General features: G+C 37.8%; 1 protein-coding gene and 1 long non-coding RNA gene across 5 annotated transcripts; both read right to left on the bottom strand.

Annotated features, from left to right (window-relative positions):
* Window positions 1-35: 35 nt before the first annotated feature.
* Window positions 36-21,877, bottom strand: LOC136415239 (dentin sialophosphoprotein). Of its 4 annotated transcripts, none has more exons than XM_066399751.1 (7): window positions 21,741-21,877; window positions 10,797-10,938; window positions 10,514-10,571; window positions 10,125-10,196; window positions 8,886-9,016; window positions 8,193-8,385; window positions 36-4,165 (listed from the first exon to the last, which is right to left on the bottom strand). In XM_066399751.1, exons 2-7 carry the CDS (start codon window positions 10,920-10,922, stop codon window positions 3,972-3,974), a joined length of 774 nt encoding a protein of 257 aa, XP_066255848.1. In that variant the 5' UTR covers window positions 10,923-10,938; window positions 21,741-21,877; the 3' UTR covers window positions 36-3,971. The 4 variants fall into 4 exon arrangements, with proteins under 4 accessions (XP_066255848.1, XP_066255832.1, XP_066255858.1 ...); XM_066399735.1 differs by lacking the exon at window positions 21,741-21,877 and adding an exon at window positions 17,220-17,343; XM_066399761.1 differs by lacking the exon at window positions 21,741-21,877 and adding an exon at window positions 17,169-17,292.
* LOC136415293 (uncharacterized) lies at window positions 5,093-6,587 on the bottom strand. The gene is made up of 2 exons (XR_010752597.1): window positions 6,109-6,587; window positions 5,093-5,255 (listed from the first exon to the last, which is right to left on the bottom strand). It is a non-coding gene; the product is annotated as an uncharacterized lncRNA (long non-coding RNA).
* Window positions 21,878-22,879: the final 1,002 nt, after the last annotated feature.

Below are 22,879 nucleotides of genomic sequence, written 5' to 3'. Positions count from 1 at the left end.
TTGTAATTCCCTCTTGGATATAAAAAGTATTGACACACAAGAAAAAAGTTTATATTTCGAAATTTAACACACCAAAATCAAATAATTGATGTTCAAACAGTTTTTACATAGAATAAAACCAATAAACAACACGCTTTCGAACCAGTTTTCCCATCACATACCTACATGCATACGTTTACATCGGCGACTAGCAGCAATTCCACCTTAGCAATAACGTGGAATCGCTATCGCGAAAACGATCAGTTTTTTGCTTAAAAATTTATCGAAAAACTGGTGTTCAAGGGGCCTTGTCCGTTATGTACGTTCAGACGAATTTCCAGAGATTCATTCCCTAGAGCAGGAGTTCTCAAACTTTTCAGAGATCGGGCCGCGTGTGAATATTTAAAACTACGTGGGTGGGGCGAATTTAAAATTTTATATGAAAATAGTATTGATAAGTTCATGATTTGCAAGAAATTATAATAATAAATTGGTGGTTTTCTGCAATTTTCGCAAGACCGGAAATGTGGAGGATTTTTTTTTGCTGCTGTTGTTTGCAATGATTTAATGTGGAAAAAGAGTTTTCTTGTTCCCTGTAAGTTTACATTAAGAGAGTTGAGAGTTCAGTTATGTCAGTCAAAAATGTTGGACTCCTCGCCCATATGGGATCTGAAAGTTCTGGAATTGGCCTTAATTTTTCCATCATAAATACATCGATTTCGCTTCGTAACTCAAAGAACTTCCGCAACGATTATTGCGATACGTCGACAAAGTATTTCTGAGATTTTTTAAAGTTTTTTCACGCAATTCTCCTCGACGCTTCTCACATTTTTCACCGTGTTTACTTACATGATGTCTCTTCGAATTGCATTTTTTGAAAAATGCCACGGTTTCGTTACGAATAAGGCGAACTCTTGTCTGTACCTTGATGGAAAAAATATTTCATTGTTCATTAAAAGCTCGACGTTTTTTGTCCGCCTCTCTCTTGTTTGATAACATTTTCAAATATGTAAAAATAAGGGATAAAGAAATTTGATGTGCTATATAAAGCACGTGTGTGTATAACGTTAACGAAGCGAGTTAGCTCTTTCAATGTCTTGTTACTGATGGCAGCAGCTTGGTAAATCCCCGAATTTTGTAACCCCTGGGAATCCCCCAAAAACAGTATATTTTACAATTTGATAAAACATTATTTTTAATTTTTCCATACGCTTTTATATGGAATTAGTATTTACTGAGGCGAATATTTGAGAATTATTTTTGGTCAAGGGTCGGACTTAGCCCGCGGGCTGTAGTTTGTTCACCCCTGCCCTAGAGGAAGGAAAGTGTGTTGTCAGCTCCCTTGTAGCAAGATCTTTACGCAGAATCCCTTATTTCAATACACAACTTGACTTAAAAAAAAAATTGTCCAATCGGTTTTTTTTTTAGTATGAGGCGCCTGTTAGCAGCATTCTAGCTAAATTCATTATTTGCTATAGATATGTTCCTCGAAAGCTACTCCTACTCACTACACAAACATTCAGTCTTGATAACTATAAGTTTTTAAGGACTAAGCCCTAAATAACCGGTATGTTAAAATATGTTGGTCAACACATCTTCCTGACATTCGAAACTGGGTTCTACTCGTACACCACACAAGTTAGGCTTGGAATACGCAAATACCACCCTTTTGCCTGCTTCCTACGATTTTTGCTACAACTGATACAAAAATATATTTACTAATACACACAGAACTCTAGGACCGTTCAAAAATACGTAGTTATGTATTATAATATGTTTATGACACGAAGAGGTTCTGTTTTAATACTAAAACTTTAACTTTATAAAATATTACCTTCAAGCTATCATTAAGACACTTTTTAACGATTAAATGTGGGCTTTCTTCTAATTTCTACACTATTTTTTGTATAAATTATGTAGGTAGGTAGGTATATGCCTATACTAAAATCGATAAATGCCGATCCTGTAAAGAAGTGAAAGTGATGAATGTTCCACCTTTATCAAATTTCAACACACAAATAGTTAATTCGCACACAAGAAATAAGCCTTTACGGTCTCCTTATCTTTTGTGCACGTGGGTAGGTACCTACACAATCAGGGAATTAGGAGTTTCGTGGAACTCAATATCAAATTAAGGGTGAACATAATGTAGCGATATTAACCTTTTATCTAGCTCATTATATTCTCATATATCCAAGCTTTTCTCATTGACGATTATCTTGGACGTTGTGCTATACCGAGTGTATGTTGCTACCACCCAGATCTCTAGAAGTTGAAACTAAAGTTAAAACTGCTGAGAAACGTCGATTTTAGAATGGAGGGGGAAAGCGAAGTTTCAAAGAAGTTCATTGATGGAAATTCCTTCGTTTTTTAAATAGGGAATATGGGTCAAGCGACACAAAATTTTGCTTTTTTCCAAATTTTTTCGCAATTCTTAATTTTTCTGAAGACGTTCGAAATGCATTCTCCTCACAAGAATATAAACGCTCTTCAAACTCTCGTCGCACTTCTTCAAATATCTGTTGTGGAATATTACGACAATCTCTCTATAAGTGTTCGACGTAATATTTGAAGATCCTGTACAGGAGTCACACAAATCACGCATCTAACGTTTTCCCAAAAGAAGTCGAGAGGTGTAAGGTCTGAATATCTAGCTGGCCATCTTTTCTGCCAATCCATCTATTAGGAAAATTATTGTCAAGAGCCCGTCGAACCGGTAAAACATAATACGGAGAGGCACTGTCCTGCTGGAAATGTAATAAATATCTATCCAACAGTAGGTGTCCGTTCGTGTTCGTTCTTCTTTTGGTTATTTTACGAGTGATCCATTTTTCCAATTAAATTTGGATTAAAAACCAAAATTTTGGCACGGTTTAGAGAATTCCAAAACCTTTAGAATAGTGCGTCACTTGACCCATGTTACCTATTTAAAAGACTAAAGGGGTTTGCAACCTCTGCGGTATTGTCGATCGGGAATTAGAACTTTTTTGATTCTTCGTTTTTTTCCACATTTTTAAAATATACGGGTCTCAACATTTTCCACTTTAGTTTGGACTTCTAGAAATCTGGGGGGTGGTAAGTTTTACAAAACACACCTGATATATGTTGTCTATGCAGCATTAGTTAATAATACCAAACACAAGAAAGATATCCCTAGGTTCGTTTTAAGATCTATTCTCATGTACCGCGTAGGCAAATTTCGACGTCTATATAGGATATATCGGAAACTGTAGAAGATAAAGAAAAACTAATAAAACACTCGATGTTTTTTTTTGGACACAAGTCTGGTGAGGCAATTAAATATTTTTTATATAAGGTGTTCGTAATCGTGTTGCAGTATATCGAATTTCGTAATTTTAGCACAAACCGTTTCGAAAATATTGCGAAAAAACCACCTTCAGAGTTCCCCTTTAAGAAGTTCTAGCCCCTTTAAGAAGCAATTTTTGGGGTATGTTTATAAAAACTTTTTTTATTACTTTAATCTTTAGAATCAATGTCTAAAATATTTTGACGTTATTTTCGGACACCCTGTATGTTTTGTTTCCGGGTAAAAAAAAACAGAAGTTCGATTCTGGCCATTGTGGATAAAACCTTGTTATTCATTATTATTCTTGTTCTATAAACATAACTGCCGGGTTAATCCAACGCTTTTTTGAGTAGACTGCGATGAGTATACTCCAAAAAAGACATAGAGCGATTTCTACTGGTTTTTCTCTATCTCCTACAGTTACCGAGATTCTTTGTTAAATTTTGACCACCCTCTACTTACCAGATAGACTTTGAAATCTCCAAACGCAGGATTTAAGAGGGATCAATAAAGTCTCTCAGACGAGTCACAGACCATCGCATCCACATGACTCACTCCTTAATACACGCACCATACCTACTCAAGTTATGCAAACTATAACATCAAGTATTAGAATAATTACGAACAGAAATTCGTACAAAAATTCTACAAAACGACATCAGTACTAATGGATAATATTGGGATATTACACATTGTTTGGCACCACTCTTCCCCTAAGCACCGCAACGGTTGTTTGGCATGGATCAGTAGGTGACTCAGAGTCTGAGCTGGTCATGAAATGCGTCTTCTGCTGCTGAATACGTAGGTTACTTGCCGGAGAATTGTCGATAGGATATGTCTTATCTTTGAGGAAGGTGGGAGTTATGTGGGCTGTACGACCTAGAAAGAGGCGAGGTTTTGTTAACGTTTGAAATGTACGCGAAAAGGGAAGATAAAACGGAAATAAAGCCTTGGGAATCCCTATAGGGAGATGCATCATTTGGGAGCTCGCAAGTAGCTCTAAATAAGTATCATGTTAATAAGAAAACTTCCCTATTGTTTCCATTGTAACACTCTTATTCAGTCTTTAGCAAAATATCTCGTTGTGTCCTTTAACTCTGGCGGCATTAATAAGCCCCCCATTCAAGCCCTGCAACAATACTTCAGCCCCACGCAAGTAGGAAAGCCCTAGCTATATTTCTGTTGTCAAAAAACATTCATTTTCAGCACTTTGAATAAACCCATTAACAGATTGTAAAGTCTTCCGGACAATTTCGCAGGGTTTCCATTAGAATATTCTCATTCAGACCATTACACTTCTGCTGATGCAAAAACATGCCCATAAGTGAAATAAAAAGTTCTTTAATTAACAGTGTTCAGTGGGAAAATATCAAGGAAGATTATGCCCAAAATTCATCCTCGGTAATGAGAAACGTGCCATAAAGGTAATACACCGTGATAACTCTCTCTTAAGGGAGCTTGACTTAGTCGTGACTTTTGGATTATTGGTTTTCATGTTCCGTTAGTTTTAGCTAATGGAAAAGAGTTGGTAAATCTGATTTCGATTCCGACTGTGATGAAAATTTAATAGTTCTCCCGTCTCCGATGATTGGTTCAAGTAAGTAAAAATTAACCGAATAATCCCTTAAAGTCCGTATTAATAAACTTGGTGGAAAAAAATCGCAATAGGGCAATTTGGGTTAGTAAAATAATGGCTATCTATCTCCTTTCCCTTAAGATCAGTTCAGGTTCTTCAAGACCCTACGAACATATAGGGTGCGACACTAAAACTTCTTTTTTCCAAAGGTCGATAAAAAGGTACTCGGTATATACAGGGTGAGTCGGGAGGATCGTGCCAAACTTCAGGAGCGTGTTGTACATGAAAAATAAATGTAAAAAAACTCAAATGTTGTTATCCGATTTTCGTTTGTTTACAAGTTATAGCGTAAATAAAATGTTTTAACTAGGATTCTATTTACCATAAACGTACCTTTGGTATTAGTGATATTGATACTGCTTGATGTTTATTTTCGAGTTCAATTAAAGTGTTACAAGATGCCAAACATTTATTCAAATTTAGAATATGCAAATATGGTGTTTGTTTATGGTTTTTGTAATGGGAATGCTAGAGCTGCTGCTGAAGAATATCGTCAACGGTTTCCACATCAAAGACATCCTTCTAAAAACGTATTTATCCGAGTGTTCAACAATTTGTGCGAGACCGGAAAGCTTCCCAGTGCCAACATATCATCTGAACGATCTACTGAACAAAGCTTGGAAGAAGTAGAAAATATCCTGGATCTAGTAGAAGAAGATGCAACGACCAGCTCACGAAGAGTTACTACTCAATTGGGCATTCCACAAAAAAGAGTAATAAACACATTTCACGAGCAAGGCTTATATCCATATCACGTACAGAGAGTACAGCACTTACAACCCGGAGATTATGCTAAACGTAGGGAATTTTGTGGATGGATCAATAATAATCATGGTGTTGTATCAAGCATTCTTTTTACGGATGGAGCAACATTCACCCGTGACGGCATTAATAATACACGTAATTGTCATGTATGGTCAGACGAAAATCCTCACGCAACAGTCGAAAGTAATTTTCAACATAAGTTTTCAGTAAACGTGTAGTGTGGTATGATTGAAAGTTATTTAATTGGCCCTTTTATTTTGGAGAATCGCCTCACGGGAGAACGCTACTTGAATTTCCTTCAAAATGAATTGCAGAGATTTTTTGAGGATGTTCCTTTAAACATTCGAATCCAAATGTACTATCAGCAGGATGGAGCTCCCGCACATTCTGCTCGACAGGTTAAGCAACATTTAGACGAAACGTTTCCTGGACGTTGGATTGGTCGTGGTGGCCCTATTAGTTGGCCTCCAAGGTCTCCAGACCTCACACCACTAGACTATTGTTTGTGGGGTTGGTTTAAAACTGAAGTGTACAGAGTAAAAGTGGACACTCAAGATGCACTAATTCAACGCATTAGAAATGCTGCAGCTGCTATTAAAGAAAGACATGAAACAATCAGGACCGCAACAAATGCTCTTCATAGACGAAGCCGAAAATGTTTAGAAGTTAATGGCAATATTTTTGAACATTTACTATGGTATCCAAACGTTAATTTATGGAATTTCTTATGAAATTTATAAATTTTTTTAATTTTATGTTTTAATTTTATTTACGCTATAACTTGTAAACAAACGAAAATCGGATAACAACATTTGAGTTTTTTTACATTTATTTTTCATGTACAACACGCTCCTGAAGTTTGGCACGATCCTCCCGACTCACCCTGTATATAGATTTTTTTTCTTTGTTAATTAATTGGAATAACGCGGAAGTTTACTTAAGCGGTTTTAAAAAGAATATTTGACAAGTGTCGACCGTTTGTTTTGATGAACTCTTTGAGCAGGATAATCGCGGGATAACTAAATTCTGAACATTATGCGGCAATGATTGATCACTTTTTTGTCGTTACATCACAACATGGATGTAGGCGAAGTATGGAGGGCTCACACACCGAGAATTTCAACGCGTCTTTTGAGGGAAGCTTTTCCCAGGCGGCTGATCTCAAATAAAGGCGACATGCCATGGCTCGTGCACTCTCCAGATTTATGTCCCTGCGATTATTTCCTGTGGGGCTACCTGAAATTGGTTGTTTATGTAGACCGTCTTGAACCGTGAAAGTTTTGAAGAAGAATATTCGTATGCTTTAGGGGCCTGATCTAAGAACGCATCAAAACGAACGGTCGACACTTGTCAAATATTCTTTTTAAAATCACTTAAGTAAATTTCCATGTCATTATAATTAATTAACAAAAAAATATATATATACCGAGTACTTTTTTCTATTGACCTTTGAAAAAAGAAATTTTCAGTACTGCATTCTGTATGTTTAAAACACGTTTCAAAAATGTGAACGTGTTCTCCTGAAACTAGTTCAGATAAGTAAAAAATAACTCTCCTCTTCGTTTAGGTTTACTTCAGGTTAGAGAGGAAGAGAGGTTTGATTGATTTTAGCTTAATCGTTCGTGACATTTTGTATAAATTTATAGAATTATTTGCTATTTCCAAGGTCTCCTCTGGGTGGTTGGAAGTCCTGGGGGACGTCCCTTGATGTAAGGCACGTATAGCGTTAGCAAAAATATTAAAATTAAATTTTCCTTTCCTTCTCCGAGATGGAAGCTAAATAGGCTCACACAGGAGCGGGCATGCCCTCCTGCCTACCTGACCATACTGGTGTGTTTTCACGAGCTGACTTTGTTGAGCGATTAATATTGATCAATGTTGCCGCTCCTGCTGAATTAAAAAATCTTTCAAAATAAGTCGGAGCTGTTGAAAAAGGACTTTAGACTTCAAAATTTCGCCCAGACGCTAACTGGCACCAAAGGATTTTAGCCCCAGGACTCGGTTTCTTGTCCTTTCCGGTCCTTTTTGGAAATAGTTTTTTTAGTTTTTTAAGTTCATCGAAAGGAACTTTGCAAAAGACAAAAGCTGTTTGGAGGCGAATTATTTCTGGGCAAGAACTCTTTTTGTATGCTTAAGCACGCCGCTGCAGCCCGAACATAAAAAAGTAAAGAGTATGGTCATTACAGCCGTTCACCCGCTACACCCTTCACCCAATATTTAAACCAAAACAAGCATTATTAATCACACTTTAAGGCTTGCGAAATTTTTAATTGTTTTTCACCCAACTCCATCATTGTTTACTCAACCGCTGGTCATGGATAAAAAGGCTATGAAAAGCTGATTATATGAGACAAAGATAAATTTTCCGCACTTAAAAGGGCTTTTTCATTTAATGGTACGTTATGAAACTCTATAACTCCTCTGCAATAAATCAAAAATATATGGCCAAAGGCTTAGAACCTTTGTTTCAGACTCAAGCTCGGTTTTCGCTAAATTATCACTTACAGAATTTATTCCCGTTTCCAAGATTGACATTGTCGATTTGATATTTGGCCACTAAAGCTGTGAGCTGGTCGTTTTCTGCTTCGTCGTCTTCTAAGCTTGAGTAACTGCCAGTGGTTCCATCACCTTCAGATGATCCCTTGGAGACCTTGCCACCAACGTCCGCTCCGATCTCTTCCTCTTCTTCCTCAGCGTCCTGTCCCCAAAATAATGAGATTTATTTATTCCCATTTATTTCAGAAATTGCCTTTAGTCAAATTCATCCCTACGGCCATTTACATTTATATAACTGCATACTCTTTTAAAGTATGATATGTTCTTCACGTCCGGAACAAAATGCGAGTCATACTCTTTCAAATTGTGAGATTTGAAATTTTCGGGCGCTGTCGCGTGAGAATAATTCAATGTATAAATATATGTGATCTGTTGAGATTTGTATTCCTGATCCTTAAGCACTTTCCCGTCTTCACTCATTTCCAAAGAGAATGCAAACTTTCCTATAACTAGCACGAAAGGGACAATACCATTCTTGTTCTGAGGAAATAAACACTTCTCGACTGCATGCATAATTTCAGCCTTATGAATTTTAAACGCGTATTTATAGCTAGAATAAGGACTTCTCGTTCTTGTTGTGCTAAATGTGCCAGTTTCCACAATTTTCATAATGGGTTAAACTTGTATGTCATTGATTCTTACTTCTTGTCCTTCGCTGCTCTCTTCACCTGCGCTGCTATCCGAGGCAGATGTCGAGGAACTCGCTTCGCTGTCTTCAGCTTCGCTGTCGTTGCTGCTGCCTTCTTCGTCGTTTCCATTAGGAATGGAAATATCTGAATTACGAAAATTTCCTGTTTACAACATGGCTAAGCTGAGACCTGCATATTGCAGACCTAATTAGGCAAAAGGAGCAGATAATAATCTTCTTGAAATAAGATTGCCTATACGAGTAGGTATGTCCCATCTCCCGGGGAAACTTACGGAATACGAGAGTTTTCAATAGTTTCACCGAACTTTGCGGAAGTTTCAAGTGCGCTTAGGCATTAAAGTTAGTATAATTTTCTAAGTTGAGGAAGCAAATTTTTAATATATCTCAACACGACAAAAAAATTAGATATGACGCATTCGAACGAATGATGAACGATCTTCTTTCAGGCCTTAACGGTCAATAAAAATATATGTGCGATTATGTGAAATATATGAAATATTGCCGGTTTGCAAGACCACTGGCCCGACGTCCATATATTCACATTTCTTGCCGCATGGAGGTTCATCATCTGTGAAATTGTTAGAAAAATGTATTGGGTTTTTAGAAAAAAGATTATATAGAAATTTGTCTTTATAGAAAGAAAGTTTATAGTGGTTGCAACGCAATGCTTTCTCTTTAAGGCTCGAGGGAAACTCTCGTAAAAGCCCGCACTGAAGGCGGAAATTTCCAAGTTCTGGTCCGATTTTCCTTGAATTCTGATTATATTTTACTGACCACTTTCATTGAATCGCTGTAGGTTGTATTCCAGTTTCTGTTTAAGACGTATTTTTCTGTAGATAAAATTAAACCGCCTTTGAGCTTCGATGACCAAAAAATTCTCAATTTTTCAAGACGAGTTGCCAGCATTGAGGAGCCCCATCCTTCACTTCTTTCAATGCGAAAAACATGCAATTTAGTTGTGGAATTTGTAAGATTCCGGGAACGAGGTGGATTTGCCACTGATCGCGAGCGAGCAGATACATATGGGAGCACGAGCGAGCGAGTGCTTTCTACTTTTTTATCTGTCATACTCATTTGCATCATCGTTTCTGGAACACCCTGTATATGCTCTATTGATTAGACAAAGAGTCGCAGTGACTCCAATAATCTTTTGAAGCACTATCGTGCCTATATTTTTTTACGCAGCTTTCTACAAATATATTATTAGCCTCATATGTCTTAGGTATACTTACTCTGTTTCAATTTTTCCAAAATTAGAGGGTAGAATTCTTTGGCGGTGGCATTATTTGGTTCATACTGTAATACTTGAAAAGATCACTGGGTATTAGTCTCACAAAGATCATTTAATGTCAGTCCTTTTAAAGGGGTAGGAGTGGGAATTGGACTTTCAAAAGGCTACAGATAGTAAGGCTTTCTTCGAAGCTCCGACCTCTCGATTATGGTTGTGAATTCGTCCCACGGAACCTGAATTCAGCAACATATCGACGTTCGTGGAGTTCTACGAGAAATCTGGGGGAATTTGGAATTTTTCTACTCTGAACTAACGTTAATACAGAACTTTATGCGATAGGGGCTCGTATATGTAGCTTTTCGATCGTCCAGTGGTTTATTGGGTACTTACTCAGTTTGCAGTATTTCAAAGCCGTGATATAATCTTTCAACATAACCGCTGACAAGAACTGAAAGAGAAATCTTGCTTTAGAGAAAATTGCTTTATCATCTTTTCAGCATCCATAACGAGTTCAATTATTTAGAAGTTCGCCAACTTCCGTTGCATTGAATTTAGTCAGAAAGTGTGTCATTCTGGGGAAGTATTTTTGTTCAACTGCTGCATTATTACCACTGTTCCCTCATAAGTTTTATGAATAATTTACTTATTTAAAAAGACATTTTTAGCCTCCTACCTCTGCCAGAAACTCCGTGGGTGCAGATATGCTCTCATCCGCGTCGGTGTACTCGCTCAAGTCTTCATTGCTGCTGGAAGTTGGCTTCAAAACTCCCGATATATTGCCATTATCTTCCGTTGTCATTTTCGAACTCACAGCACTGGAAAATAATGCATTCAATTTCGTCCTGATATTTCCATACGGATAATTTTGTCGGCTCTTTTAGAAAGTTCAAGCCCTACCTAAGAATTTGTGCATGCATCGGCCATTGACAAAACAGCTACTCAGCTACTGCAGCTACTCAAATTTAATCAAGTTTCCCCAGTTTTATGGCATCATTTTCGTATCGTAAAGGTAAAAGTCACGGTCTAATGCTGCTGGATGCGAGAGCGAACAACACAATAGGTTTTTAATTTTACCTCAATCTTAAAATTTACTATAGATAAATTGTACAACGTTTAGAAATAAGTTGCTAAACTAGAAACAAATTTATTTAAACCGTACCCGATATCCTACCCGTTTTCTTCATGGTAAGATAAGACGCATAAAATAGCTTCCGTCCGTGCATCCGTCATCCGTGCGACTCCGAAATCGCAGTAACTACTTGAAATAAAGCTCCAGCCGGATATATGTTTGCAAGCTCTATGGTGTGTGAAAAGTTGAAATAACTTTAAATTTCGTGCAAGATCGTGACGGATCGCACCAGAGGAAAGTTATAATGATCATTTCAATTTTATCCAGCTATTTTGCGGCTCATCCAGGGCGCTCGTCACGTCGCACTATTGCCGGATGACGGATGCATAGAATGGAAGATGCACTCCGATAAATAATTATTTAGAGGAGGACATTATAATCGACGAGCGGAAGGGAGACGTTAGTCTAAAGTTATGTAGAGGAAGGTCGTAAAAATAACGATCTACATAAGGAAGGAAGAAAGTATTAGTTCAGGTTAGTTCCAGCCAATCTCGTGATATCTTGCGGTTGGAGTCCTCGTTGAATCATCTTATCGCCGGATGACGGATGCATAGGACGGAAATCCTACTCATAGTTATTTAGAGGAGGGCATTAAAGTTGAAAGGGGAAGTGAGACATTATCCTGAAGCAGAGCAGAGGGGTCGTATAAATAGCGAGCTGCACAAAGAGGGAGGAAAGTGTTCCTTTCGGTTAGTTTGCGTTAATTTTATCCAACATTGGACTGTCTTGTGTTTAATCAGAGTGCTCCTTGAATCATCTTCTCGTCGGATGACAGATGCATAGAACGGAGTTTTACTCATAATTATTTAGAGGAGAACATTAACATTGAAGTGAGACATTAGTCTAAGGCTATGTATGGAGGTGGTAAAAACAGCAATCGACCTGATGAAGAAGGAAAGTGTTGGTATTGTTCGCCAATAATGAAGCTGCGCGTTAGATATTCTAATTATTAAAGGAACGAAAAGGTCAGTCACATTAAAACTGATACATTGATCCATCTTTCATGATATTTCTCCACACTATTTGCAGTTTTTTGTTACTCACCATAAGAACATTCCCAACACTTTTTACTTAAGCTTCATGCCGCTCCCGACAAAACTTTATTACCTTCTCCTTGGGCTTCTTTTTCGCTTTGGATTCTTATAGTACTTTAACAAAGAGAAGGCGTTGCCACAATACTTTGAAAACTAATAATTTTCATCCTATGCCCACCGATTGAGATAAATTGGCGACTGCATAAGATCTTGTGACACAAAAGGTGATAATGGAAATTCGGAAATCGCTTGATAGATATTGGAAACCAGAAGTAGGTCCCTTCTTTTCATTTTATATTGCTTGTGCGTTTGAGATATGAGGATGATGATTATGTGTGTCCCAAGAGTGGGTGATAATGGAAATCTCTCGATAGATATTGGAAACGAGGAGTACAAGGTCTTTTCTTTTCGTTTAATATTGTGTCCACGTTTGAGATATGAGGATGATCATGTGAAAGTTGAGAGTTTCCTCCACTTCTTCATTCTAATAAGAAAATTATTTTAAGAGAGAGATAAATCGCGCTATACTGAAATACAGGATGTTTCCTAAGTACAGTCCGTCAGGACATAATTTCTAATAGTATTTCAAGAAAAAAAGTTACCATAAATATGTAGCCGGAAACATTTGGATTCCGAGATACAGGGTGTTAAAAATGAAAAAAAAATTATCTGAAACAAAATTGGAACCATCAATGCCGGGTTCTTAAAATTTTGCAGTAATTGTACGTTGGTAAAGAGCTGCATTTTTAGTATAAAGCCAGTTTTTATCTGTCGCCAGTGGCTTAGTTAGGGGTAAGTCAATCGACGTTATCGTCATAAAATGTGAATTTTTTAACATTTATATTATTTTCGGACTTTGTTAACATTTTACAACAAAAAGGTCTCTTGTTTTTTTGCCTAATATTAACCTATTTTTGCCATGACTTGCTTTAACTTCGTGTCGAAACTGACTACTTCTATGATTTGTAGCTGCCGGTCATTTTTCTAAGAATAAGTTAGTATGGGGCAAAAAATAAAAAGACCTTTTTTGTTGTAAAATATTAGGAAAATAATAAAAATGTTAAAAAATCCACATTTTATGACGAAAACGCCGACTGACTCATGCCTAACTATGCCCCTGGCTACGGATAAAAATTAATTTCATACTAACAATGTATTTATTTACCACATAGAATAACTGCGAAATATTAAGGACCTAGTATTGACGGTTCCAAATTTATTTCAAATAATAATATATGTTTTTAAAATTTCAACACCCCGTATCCCAGCCTAAGCGTTTCAACACCACAAGAAATTGTGTCCTGAAGTTGGACCGCGCCTGGAAAACACCCTGTATGGATCGATTTTTCCTCTCAACGGCTGTAAAAGAACTCTTAAAAAGGAATCCCACGTATTCGAATAAAAACGTGTGCTCATACGATTCACGAAAAAACGCTCGTAATTCTATGAAAAAAATCCAATAAAACGCTCCGGCTCGCATTATCATCATACACGATGCGTATAATATTAGAGCAAACAAAAGAACCTCCTAGTTCCTGAATCCAATATCCGCTCTGAGCTTTCCATTATCAGTTTCCATGTCGTAGAGTCTTATGCGGTAACCAATTTATCTGGATGGATCCTGATTCAATTCAGTGGGTAAGTAGGAAGAGGACTATTAGTTTTCAGTGTATGGTGGCGACAAACCGCTTTATGCCATTCATTCTCATTCTATGTATTAAGAGAATTTCACATTGAAAGGAAATTAATAAAGCTGTGCATGTAGCTAAAGTCGTTTTATTCTTACGGAGTCCTACAGGAGGTTTCAAGTTTAATCCTATTGTCCAAGGTTAAAAGCAATGAAAAAGGTACCATTCATACACAAAATTAATTCAACATGCAACTCTTCCTTGGATTTACTTTTACTCAGAATAAAGTACATACTTTAAACTTTCCCGACTAAAATGCCGGCGATCTCAAAAGAGACAAAGTTATGAATTCAGTGCAAAGCCCTGAGTTATGCACAGGGCTACGAAAACATGAATAATTAAGGGAAATTCCTTTGCAACTGACAGGAGTCCTAGATTGAAACTTTGATGCATTATTTCACAAGCAGGGATGTACCTCAATGCAAAACTTGACAAAGCCGTGCTTTGAAATTGGAGATCAGAGGTTTTGAAAAATCTTTTTTTCAGTCGCATTATTAGTAAAAACGTGTGATATACTGATTTGCTAAAGTAAACGCCATTGGAATTGATGGAGTGGTAAGGCAAAAACGTTCCAGATATGTTTAATCTACAACTCAACATTTTATTGCTGTTATTGGGATTTAAACGCGCATCTCGCTAACTATTCTCAAAACCCCTGTATAAGCCTGTGCCGCCCTGTATAAAGAACTGGCCAAAATGGTTTAGACGTTGAATTTGTATTTAAGAATTTAGTGAATTTGAATAATTAATTTCGAGTGGTAAAACTTAAACTGAAACACAGCCTGATAAGTAAAACACCGGATCTACACTAAAAGCACCTCAGGACCACTGATTTTGCAATTAAAATTCTCATTTGTTATTACTGTGCCAAGGTCATCAAGTCACGTCACATACACTTCAGATCATATAGTCTTCTTTGTTTATTGTGTAACGTCGGACGAAGACAAGTGTTATGACATTAATCCTGACACTCTATATATTAAAGTCGAATCTGGATGGGGTTCAAGTAACATGTAAGTATGCTCTGTCTTCATTTAAGAGCGTGAACTAGAAGAGGCTGGTTATACGCTACGTGGCTTTGAGCCATAAAATTTACGAGCAGTCACGGCGAACGATAGTTTAAACAGACAACATAGAGACTTTTTTGAAATTTCTTATCTTCGATATAAAACCATTTTGCCAATAATTTTTACATTTTTGGAAGTTTCCGCGCGAATAAAGTTGTTTTTCTTTTCGTTTTTGAGCAAATTACCCCAGCTTATGCCTATTTATCCCACATATCAAAAACCACAATCTCTTTGGTTGAGCTCAAGGCATCTGATCCTCAAATTAGGTCGGTTATCTCATAACTACACTTTAAATTAAAAAAGTAACTTGGATCTGAAAATGTAAACTACAGCTTAATCCAATTAAGAATCCCTTGCAGTTGGTTTGCCTTCATAATACAATTAGGAAGTATTAAAACAGATCTGGATTATGCAGCATTGCAGAGGGATGGTTTAATGCATAACTTCCCTAGGACATGGTCCCCCGTATCCAAAACTCTTCAAGATGTTTTATAGTTTTGGTAAGTTTCCAGAATTTGCACCGTCAATGCGTGCAGGCACTGCAGGCACATTTTAAGGCCGGCTTTATGTTAGCCCAATAAAAGTGTCTTGTTTATTCGTTAGACCGATGTATTATCTTGTTATTGCCGAAATGGTGTAGGCACTGCATTGGGTTTGGGACAAGTTAATTGCGGAATTGTGAGTTACCGTGCAACTTATCATACCGAGATTGAAAATTCAGCTGTAGTTACACTAGTGCTGTAAGTTCGTTAGCGTTTTAAAGTTTGCCGAAAATTTAATGGATCCGTACTCGCAAAATCACCGGGGACCATGTAAGGTAGAAAAGGATAGCAGCAGACATTCCAGGCATGCCATCGCTCGTTCTCTATTTCCAATTCATTGTTATTAATGCAATTCTCTGGTTTCAGAGAAGATTAATGCAACATTTGAAATTTTGCCCAGGGGTGATTAATTGCCAGAAATATGGGGAGCCATGATGCAGCATATTCGGCTTGATGGCTTTATTTCGGTTTGCCGCTAAACGGTTTAAAGTATTAATTTTATATGCCCTTATATTAATAAATCTCCAGACTTATTACGCTTCCGCGCCATTCAAACGCGACCGCCGAAGCGAACATCAACGCTGAAGCGTTCTTGTTACTTCTAAGGTCCGATAATGGTAAAAAAGAAGACGCGGCAAATTCCGATTTTCTTCGAATACGATCAAAAGCCAAACAAAGTCCCCACATAAACCCCTCTTCGAAAACACTGCAAATACGAGGAAGAGATTTTATTTGAAGATGGACAGGAAAGGGCGGGTTTATTCCCTTTAGACCCACACGTAACGGCCAAGGCTTTCCTGGCGGAAAACGGACTTTTAACGGATGATTTTCTTAATCCCGAGGCTACAACAACGGGAGTATTTTGGCCAAGCCAATACGGGTGCATTTTCATCTTCAATACGTAATGAATGAAAAATTCACAAAACCCATTAATCTTAAGCTAACGGCTCTGAACTTAAAACGTCTACCTAAGTCGGAGATATTAATCTCTGTATGGTTTTGAGGGATTTTCCCGTGCTCAGGAAACTCGAGCCTTCCAAGGGATTTATCTGGGAATTTCCCAGCGAGCATTTGCAGACGACTTATCAGTTTCATTAAGGCCTAACATTTTCAGTTCTGCGAGTTTTCATCGGAGGAATTTCCCAGTGTTCTTACATAATTATGTTTCCGGGAGATGATTGAAGTGTTCCAAGAGATTTCGACATGCCCGAGAAACTCAGCTCAGTGAGTTCGAGAAGTTTCAACTAATAATTAAACTTCGGAGTATCTTCCGATAAATTTCTTAATTCCCGCATCCTCGACCATTATTGAGACGCGGCACTACCAGGAATTCCAAATGACGAATTTTATATCTGCACATTTGTGATACCATTACGTGTAAGATGTCGAATGTCGCTCCAGAAAATTTATGACTCTTCAACATTTATATGACGCTCGTGGGAAAGGAGGAACGGTCCCAGAAAAGCTTGCCAGATTATATATTTGTCATCGGAATAGAGCGGTAAAACATTTTTAGAAATAAGAATGGTTTATGTCGCAGAAACGTAACAAAAAGTGGAAACCGTACCCATTACATTCGAGTTACAGCTGTTTCGCAAGGTTTAGACGCTGTTTAATTTGGCAGAAAAATTCCTACCAAAATTCTGGACTTTCCACGCTCGATACATTTAACGAAACCCAAAAAATGACTGAATAATTAAGTTTTTGTTTAAAGCGGTTCATCGGACCACATACTGCGGATAATTTAGACAAATGATGATGGCAATTAGCCCGAGTAATTAAGTTCGAAATAAATAGCTGCTCTACGTGGATTACTGCGTTGTGTATATGATGGGCCAATTAATTTAACGACACCAAATATTGCCGGCTTAACTCAAATGAAATTTAAAACTTTAGTCCCTAACCAGAACTAGAATATAAAGTGCGCTTTATGAGAGTGGAAAAACCCTGGGAGTCCGGTCCGAGATGAATGTGAACGCGTGACGTCCTGAGCAGCCAGTCCAGGTCCGGCTCTGTCATGCAGGTTCCTCGGCTATCCACTTCCATAAGGGGCACTCCGTCTGTCCAAGTCCGAAACAGAGACTCCGGTCGTTCAGGTCTAGCCTTCCAGGTACGAAGAAGAGATTCCAGCCGGCTAACTCTGGCCGGGTTAGAGAGCAAAGACTTATCCGCACATCTACGTGATGCCTCTTCCTTCGAATCCGGAGACCCAACTCCGGAGGAGGGAGAGGGAGGTAACGGACCGAATGTGTAACGGGAAATGTATGGGGAGTCCTTGGTCTGCCGAAAGAAGTGCAACATCAGACATCAGCCCTTCGGGGCAAGTAGGAGAGGATTTGCAAGTAGTGGGTAGGGGCTTTTGCGAAACTCACGCTACCCGGCCGCCAGAACACCAGGCCAGAAGATTTTCCTCGCGGCAAAAAGAAAGCTTGTCCGGGCGATTTTCAGAATTTCACACTCACTGTAACAGTTTCTTGACTCGATTGATTGGCCAAAACGAACGTGCCTCTTGCCGTTTTCGAGATCTCTATAGCAGTCACGTGATTCCATGCACGTCACGCGGCCGCTAAGCATTTCCTCTCTGCTCGCACTGACTAAGCCATATTGATAACATTACTAATACTTTAAATGGAAATCATTAACTTCGAAATCTCCCCAAAACGATAATTTCCGGGCAATCTGTGGCAAAGTTAGAACCTGGAGCAAAATTGGATTTTAATTACACTGTAAATGGAGCCAAGAGCAAGAGCGCCCGTATAGTGGAGCTTTGCTAATGATTGTCATGTGAGGGCAAAGTAAACTGAGACTGACATCTAAATTAGCCTGGATGGGTATTTTAATCGGCAACTGGAGGGAGGTTCAGTTTTTGTGAGAGTGTGCTGGAAATTTTGGATGCTTTAGGTGCTTCCAGCAACGCATACGTAAATTCCCCGACCCTAAAAACCGAAACTTCCATTCTCCAGTTCGCAGACCGCTTAAATTGAAAATGTATGAGTTTGTCTTAACAGATTATTTTGGTTTAAATCACTTTTAATAATAATTGCTTCTTCTTAAAGTGTTTTAAATGCAAATTTTCAGTAATAACTTCCATTCAGTTTAAAACGTTAGAATTCAAATTAAAGTTTACCGGGCTTTCTACAAGCAGCCTCGAACCTTTTAATCCTAAGGCGCTTTCAAGCTCGAGAACAATTTCGAAATTTTAGAAGGTAAATTAAATTAAAGAGTATAACAGATAAGTTAGAAATTAGTTTTCTTTCGGTATTAAGGATTGCTCGCATGTGTGTGCGCGTTTTATCGTAAGTATGATAAGTCAAAAAGCTTTGAAAAATTGGTGTTCGCAATTCGTATCTCTAACCGTTTTCAAGATCTTCCCACTTAGATACGAAGTTGATATACCCTGTATAAGAACGAATTTTACAACGAGAAACAAGATTTTTACTGGTAAAACTCTCATTTGCTAACACTGTGCCAAAGTCATCAAATCATATTCAGTACCATCTCATCGCAGCATATAAGCATCTTCGTTCATTACACAAGCTTGGACAAAGACGAATTCATCGAAATTGATCTTGCTACTTTAAGCAGTCAAGTAGCTTCTGGATTCAGTTGACACTTATTTTGTGCCTCCTGTCCTGGTTTAAGAGTATTTGAGAAAAGGACAGATACATGCTACACGACAGTTTAAATTAGCTTGGAGCACCTTAGATTGGCACGGACAGTAGTGGCAAATGAAAGTGTAATCAGACAAAATAAGATTTAATTTAAATTTGTATTTCGATAGAAATTATTTCTGTTTTTAATTTCTGACTGAATTACGCCTGATTGTTTCTGCTGCTAACGTTTTTAGTTATCAATAAATGATTACAGTTTTAATTCCGAAACGAATTTAAATGTAACAAGGGACAAAATTCAGATATAAAATTTCTTAATCTATATAATGCAATTACTATGCAGCTTTCTTAGCAAACAGAATGAAATAAACAATCAATAAAACAACGGATGATTGATCTATCTTACTCAAGTACAGCCACGTCACAGCATTTTTCAAAAGTATGGAAATGGCTTAATAGCTCAAAAAATATCATACTTGCAGTAATAAAAATTTAAGAAGTTTGGCACAAGTTTGCGGTTTTCTACACAGCTGCCAGAACTTTTCGTATTAAATGAAACACCAAAATTATTGCTACATTTTAATTAAGTATTCTGCACGGGAAATGTTTTATACGTATCTTCTATCGTTTTTGAGGTAATGGTGCTTAAAACTTTACATTTACGACAATTAATTTCTTTCCCTAACTCGCCAACACTTTGAGATCATCACTTATATCATCATTCATTTGGTCATTTGTACGTTAACACATTCGGCGCTAGACCCAGCATTGAACGTTCTGTCAAGGCATCGCGCATCAAAGCGGTTAATAGACTTCAGTGTCCGCCATGGCTAAACCTAAAAATATAGCTACAAATTTTAAGAGGTGGTGGGGGACATCAGCATAAACTTTTTTTTAATAACATATGCCCGCAAAACAAAAAAATACTTTAATTTCTCATTTGAAGAACTTATCTATGTAAATGCACCAATGGATTGGAAGAGGAGGTCCTGGCCCGCGCATCCTCCTGATCTTAACACCCTGGATTTTTTTTCCTTTGGGGTTATCTCAAATCTCTGGTTTACGAAACGTGTATTCGTAATGAGGGAGATCTCTTAGCAAGCACAACGACCAGTTGTATACATCTAGAAGGTATTCTCGGAATATTCCACATAGGGTACGCGCGTCAATGAACCGACGGTGCAATCTTTGTATTGAAGCAAATGGTCAATATTTTGAACAATTACTATAAGCCATCGTTTATTTACCAATAAAACAACGTCGAATACGAACAAAAAATGATCATAATGATCAAAACTATATTGCCTTTTTTATGCTCAAACGGCGCATTTGCGGTCATATGTTTATTTAAGAAAAAAGTTTGTATTGACGTCTCCCACCACCCCTTAAAATTTGTCGGTATATTTTTGGGACACCCTGTATTGTAGAAGTTTAGGCGGGTTGATGGGCTGCAGACGTCATGGCAGACATTTAAAGCAGACACTTTCCATCTAGAAGACACGAGTTTGTCCGACGGAAAACGATATGTTTTATTCCTCTGTATCTCTTTCATAATTTTAGCTAGAGTGTTTGCTATGGCTCCGTGATGTGAATAAGGGAAAATTAAATAAATCACAAGGCCGTAGCAGTCACAAGAGTAGTCACTATAGGTACAGAGTTTTATGACCATTTTTTGCCCAACCCATGAGTTATATGGATGTAAATATTTGATTAGGCCACAGCAGACTTTACGAGTTTTAGGCTTAAAATTTGAGTCCATGCGGTGCGATACAAGATAGCAGACATCAGTGTATTGTGACCATATACTAACTTGACACCACTATGGCAGACACCGGTGTCTGTCACAGTGGTCAATATGTTAATTAACTGTTAATTTAACTGATTTAAGTTACAAATTAATGTACAAATACTGTAATACTGCTATCTAGATCCCTAACACCTCTTTTAACGTTGATAGAGTTAACAGTTTTTTGAAAATGGATAACAAGACAGAGTCCTGCATGTTGCCAAGAAGGGGCCTAAAAGCATTTTTATTTGATGCGCATGGGTTAGTTGGGGGTTTGATGGGGATAAGGATTGCTAGGTTCTCACAAAACTGCCCGAAGATCATTATCTAAACACCGCAAGATTGAAAATCTCTTCTAAACACGTTTCATTTAGCAAATCGTATGTCAATATCGCAGTGCTTTCGTGGTGCCACGTGCAATTATTATTACAGGTTGGTGCTTAATAATTACGAAAATAAAAAATCTAAATTCATTGCCACCTGATCTGTCTGTTGAAACTCGGAACTAAGCAAGAATGCGAAACTATTTTCCCCTTCCTGAAACCATCAACTTCTTGTTCCTACCTCCTATTTCCTAGCTATACACAAATTCGCTCGAACTTACCTAGGTCAATCATAATGACTGTTAAAGGTAAACATGTCCCAAACCCAAAAACTCATGTCCAACCCAAGATTCCAGACACCATGTCACCCTCAAATCATGTGTTCAACATGAGCGATACAAACAAACAACTACCCTAATTGCCAAGACAGCCCTTACCTTAAGTTCCCTAGCAGTCGATGTTAAATCGACACACTTTTAAGTTCGTTTCATTAGGCCATAGGAGCACTGATCAAACGTTGTGTTTCACAACACAACAGGTCTCAAACTGATCGGGAAACTGTGCATGGAAATAGTGGAAATGCGCCGGGACGCTCCGTGACATTGGCGTCGGCGTCGCAGTCGCTTTTCTCCCATAACAATCAATATAAGAGTGAGTCCTTAGGCCTTTGATTGTAATACGTACTTCACCAAAAGCTCTGTCTGAATGGTTCAAATGTAAAATGTTGATTTTTTTAGGGAGATGAGGAAAAAATTATGTTTGGTATATCTTGGATCAGTCCCCTAAAGCGCCTCCGAACGCTCTTCAGCATAACTCCCGGTGTGTTGGCTACCGCGTCTTGAATATGTTGTTCAAAACTTCCACGGTTGCGGCACGGTTTATGTAATGTAATGTACTACATATGTAAACAACCGATTTCAGGTAGCTCCACAGGAAATAATCGCAGGGAGCCAAATCTGTAGGGCGCACGGGTCATGAGATGTCACCTCTCTGTGAGATCAGACGACTAAGAAAAGCTTCCCTCAAAAGACGCGGGGAACTTCTTGATGTGTAAGCCGTGGTCCCATGTTGCTGAAACTATACTTGGTCTACATCCATATTGTGAAGTGGTGGCAAGAAAAATGTTAATCATTGACACATAACGTTCAGCATTTACAGTTACCGCACGACTACCCTCCTTAAATAAATTTCCGTGTAATTATAATTAATTAATAAAAAAATTTTTAATATATACCGAGTATTTTTTTTATTGACCTTTGAAAAAAGAATATTTCAGGACCGTATCCTGTATAATTCGCAAAAAAGATTTTTACAAGATTACTGCTCTCGCTTTAAGCTCGTGCGTTAAAAGATACCTTTTTCCCTTATTATGTAAATGATTATAACACGTTTCTTCAGTATACACAAAATCATTAGATGAGCTAATGTTTTGAAAGAGGCGCCAACACAACAGTTTTTTTTATTTGATGGAATTGATTTTATTGATATACTTACAATAATAATTACAAATAACTACAAATAACCAACAATTCCTTATAAACTTATTCCAGGCATCCAGGTACATTGCCAACGCAAA

This window comes from Euwallacea similis, chromosome 1 (assembly GCF_039881205.1).
Source record: "Euwallacea similis isolate ESF13 chromosome 1, ESF131.1, whole genome shotgun sequence".
Classification (NCBI taxonomy): Eukaryota; Metazoa; Arthropoda; class Insecta; order Coleoptera; family Curculionidae; genus Euwallacea; species Euwallacea similis.
This window is presented reverse-complemented; position numbering and strand designations above follow the sequence as displayed.

Bases quoted from the DNA above. Each gene is read 5' to 3' on its own strand.
- LOC136415239 (XM_066399735.1), bottom strand. From the start codon at position 17,305: ATGAACCGCTTTAAACAAAAACTTAATTATTCAGTCATTTTTTGGGTT. The intron at 8,386-8,885 runs GTAAGAATCAAT...TTTTGGGGACAG, and splicing joins AGAGCAGCGAAGGACAAGAA to GACGCTGAGGAAGAAGAGGA. The intron at 4,166-8,192 runs GTAAGTGATAAT...GCCTCTTTCTAG, and splicing joins TGGAAACGGGAATAAATTCT to GTCGTACAGCCCACATAACT.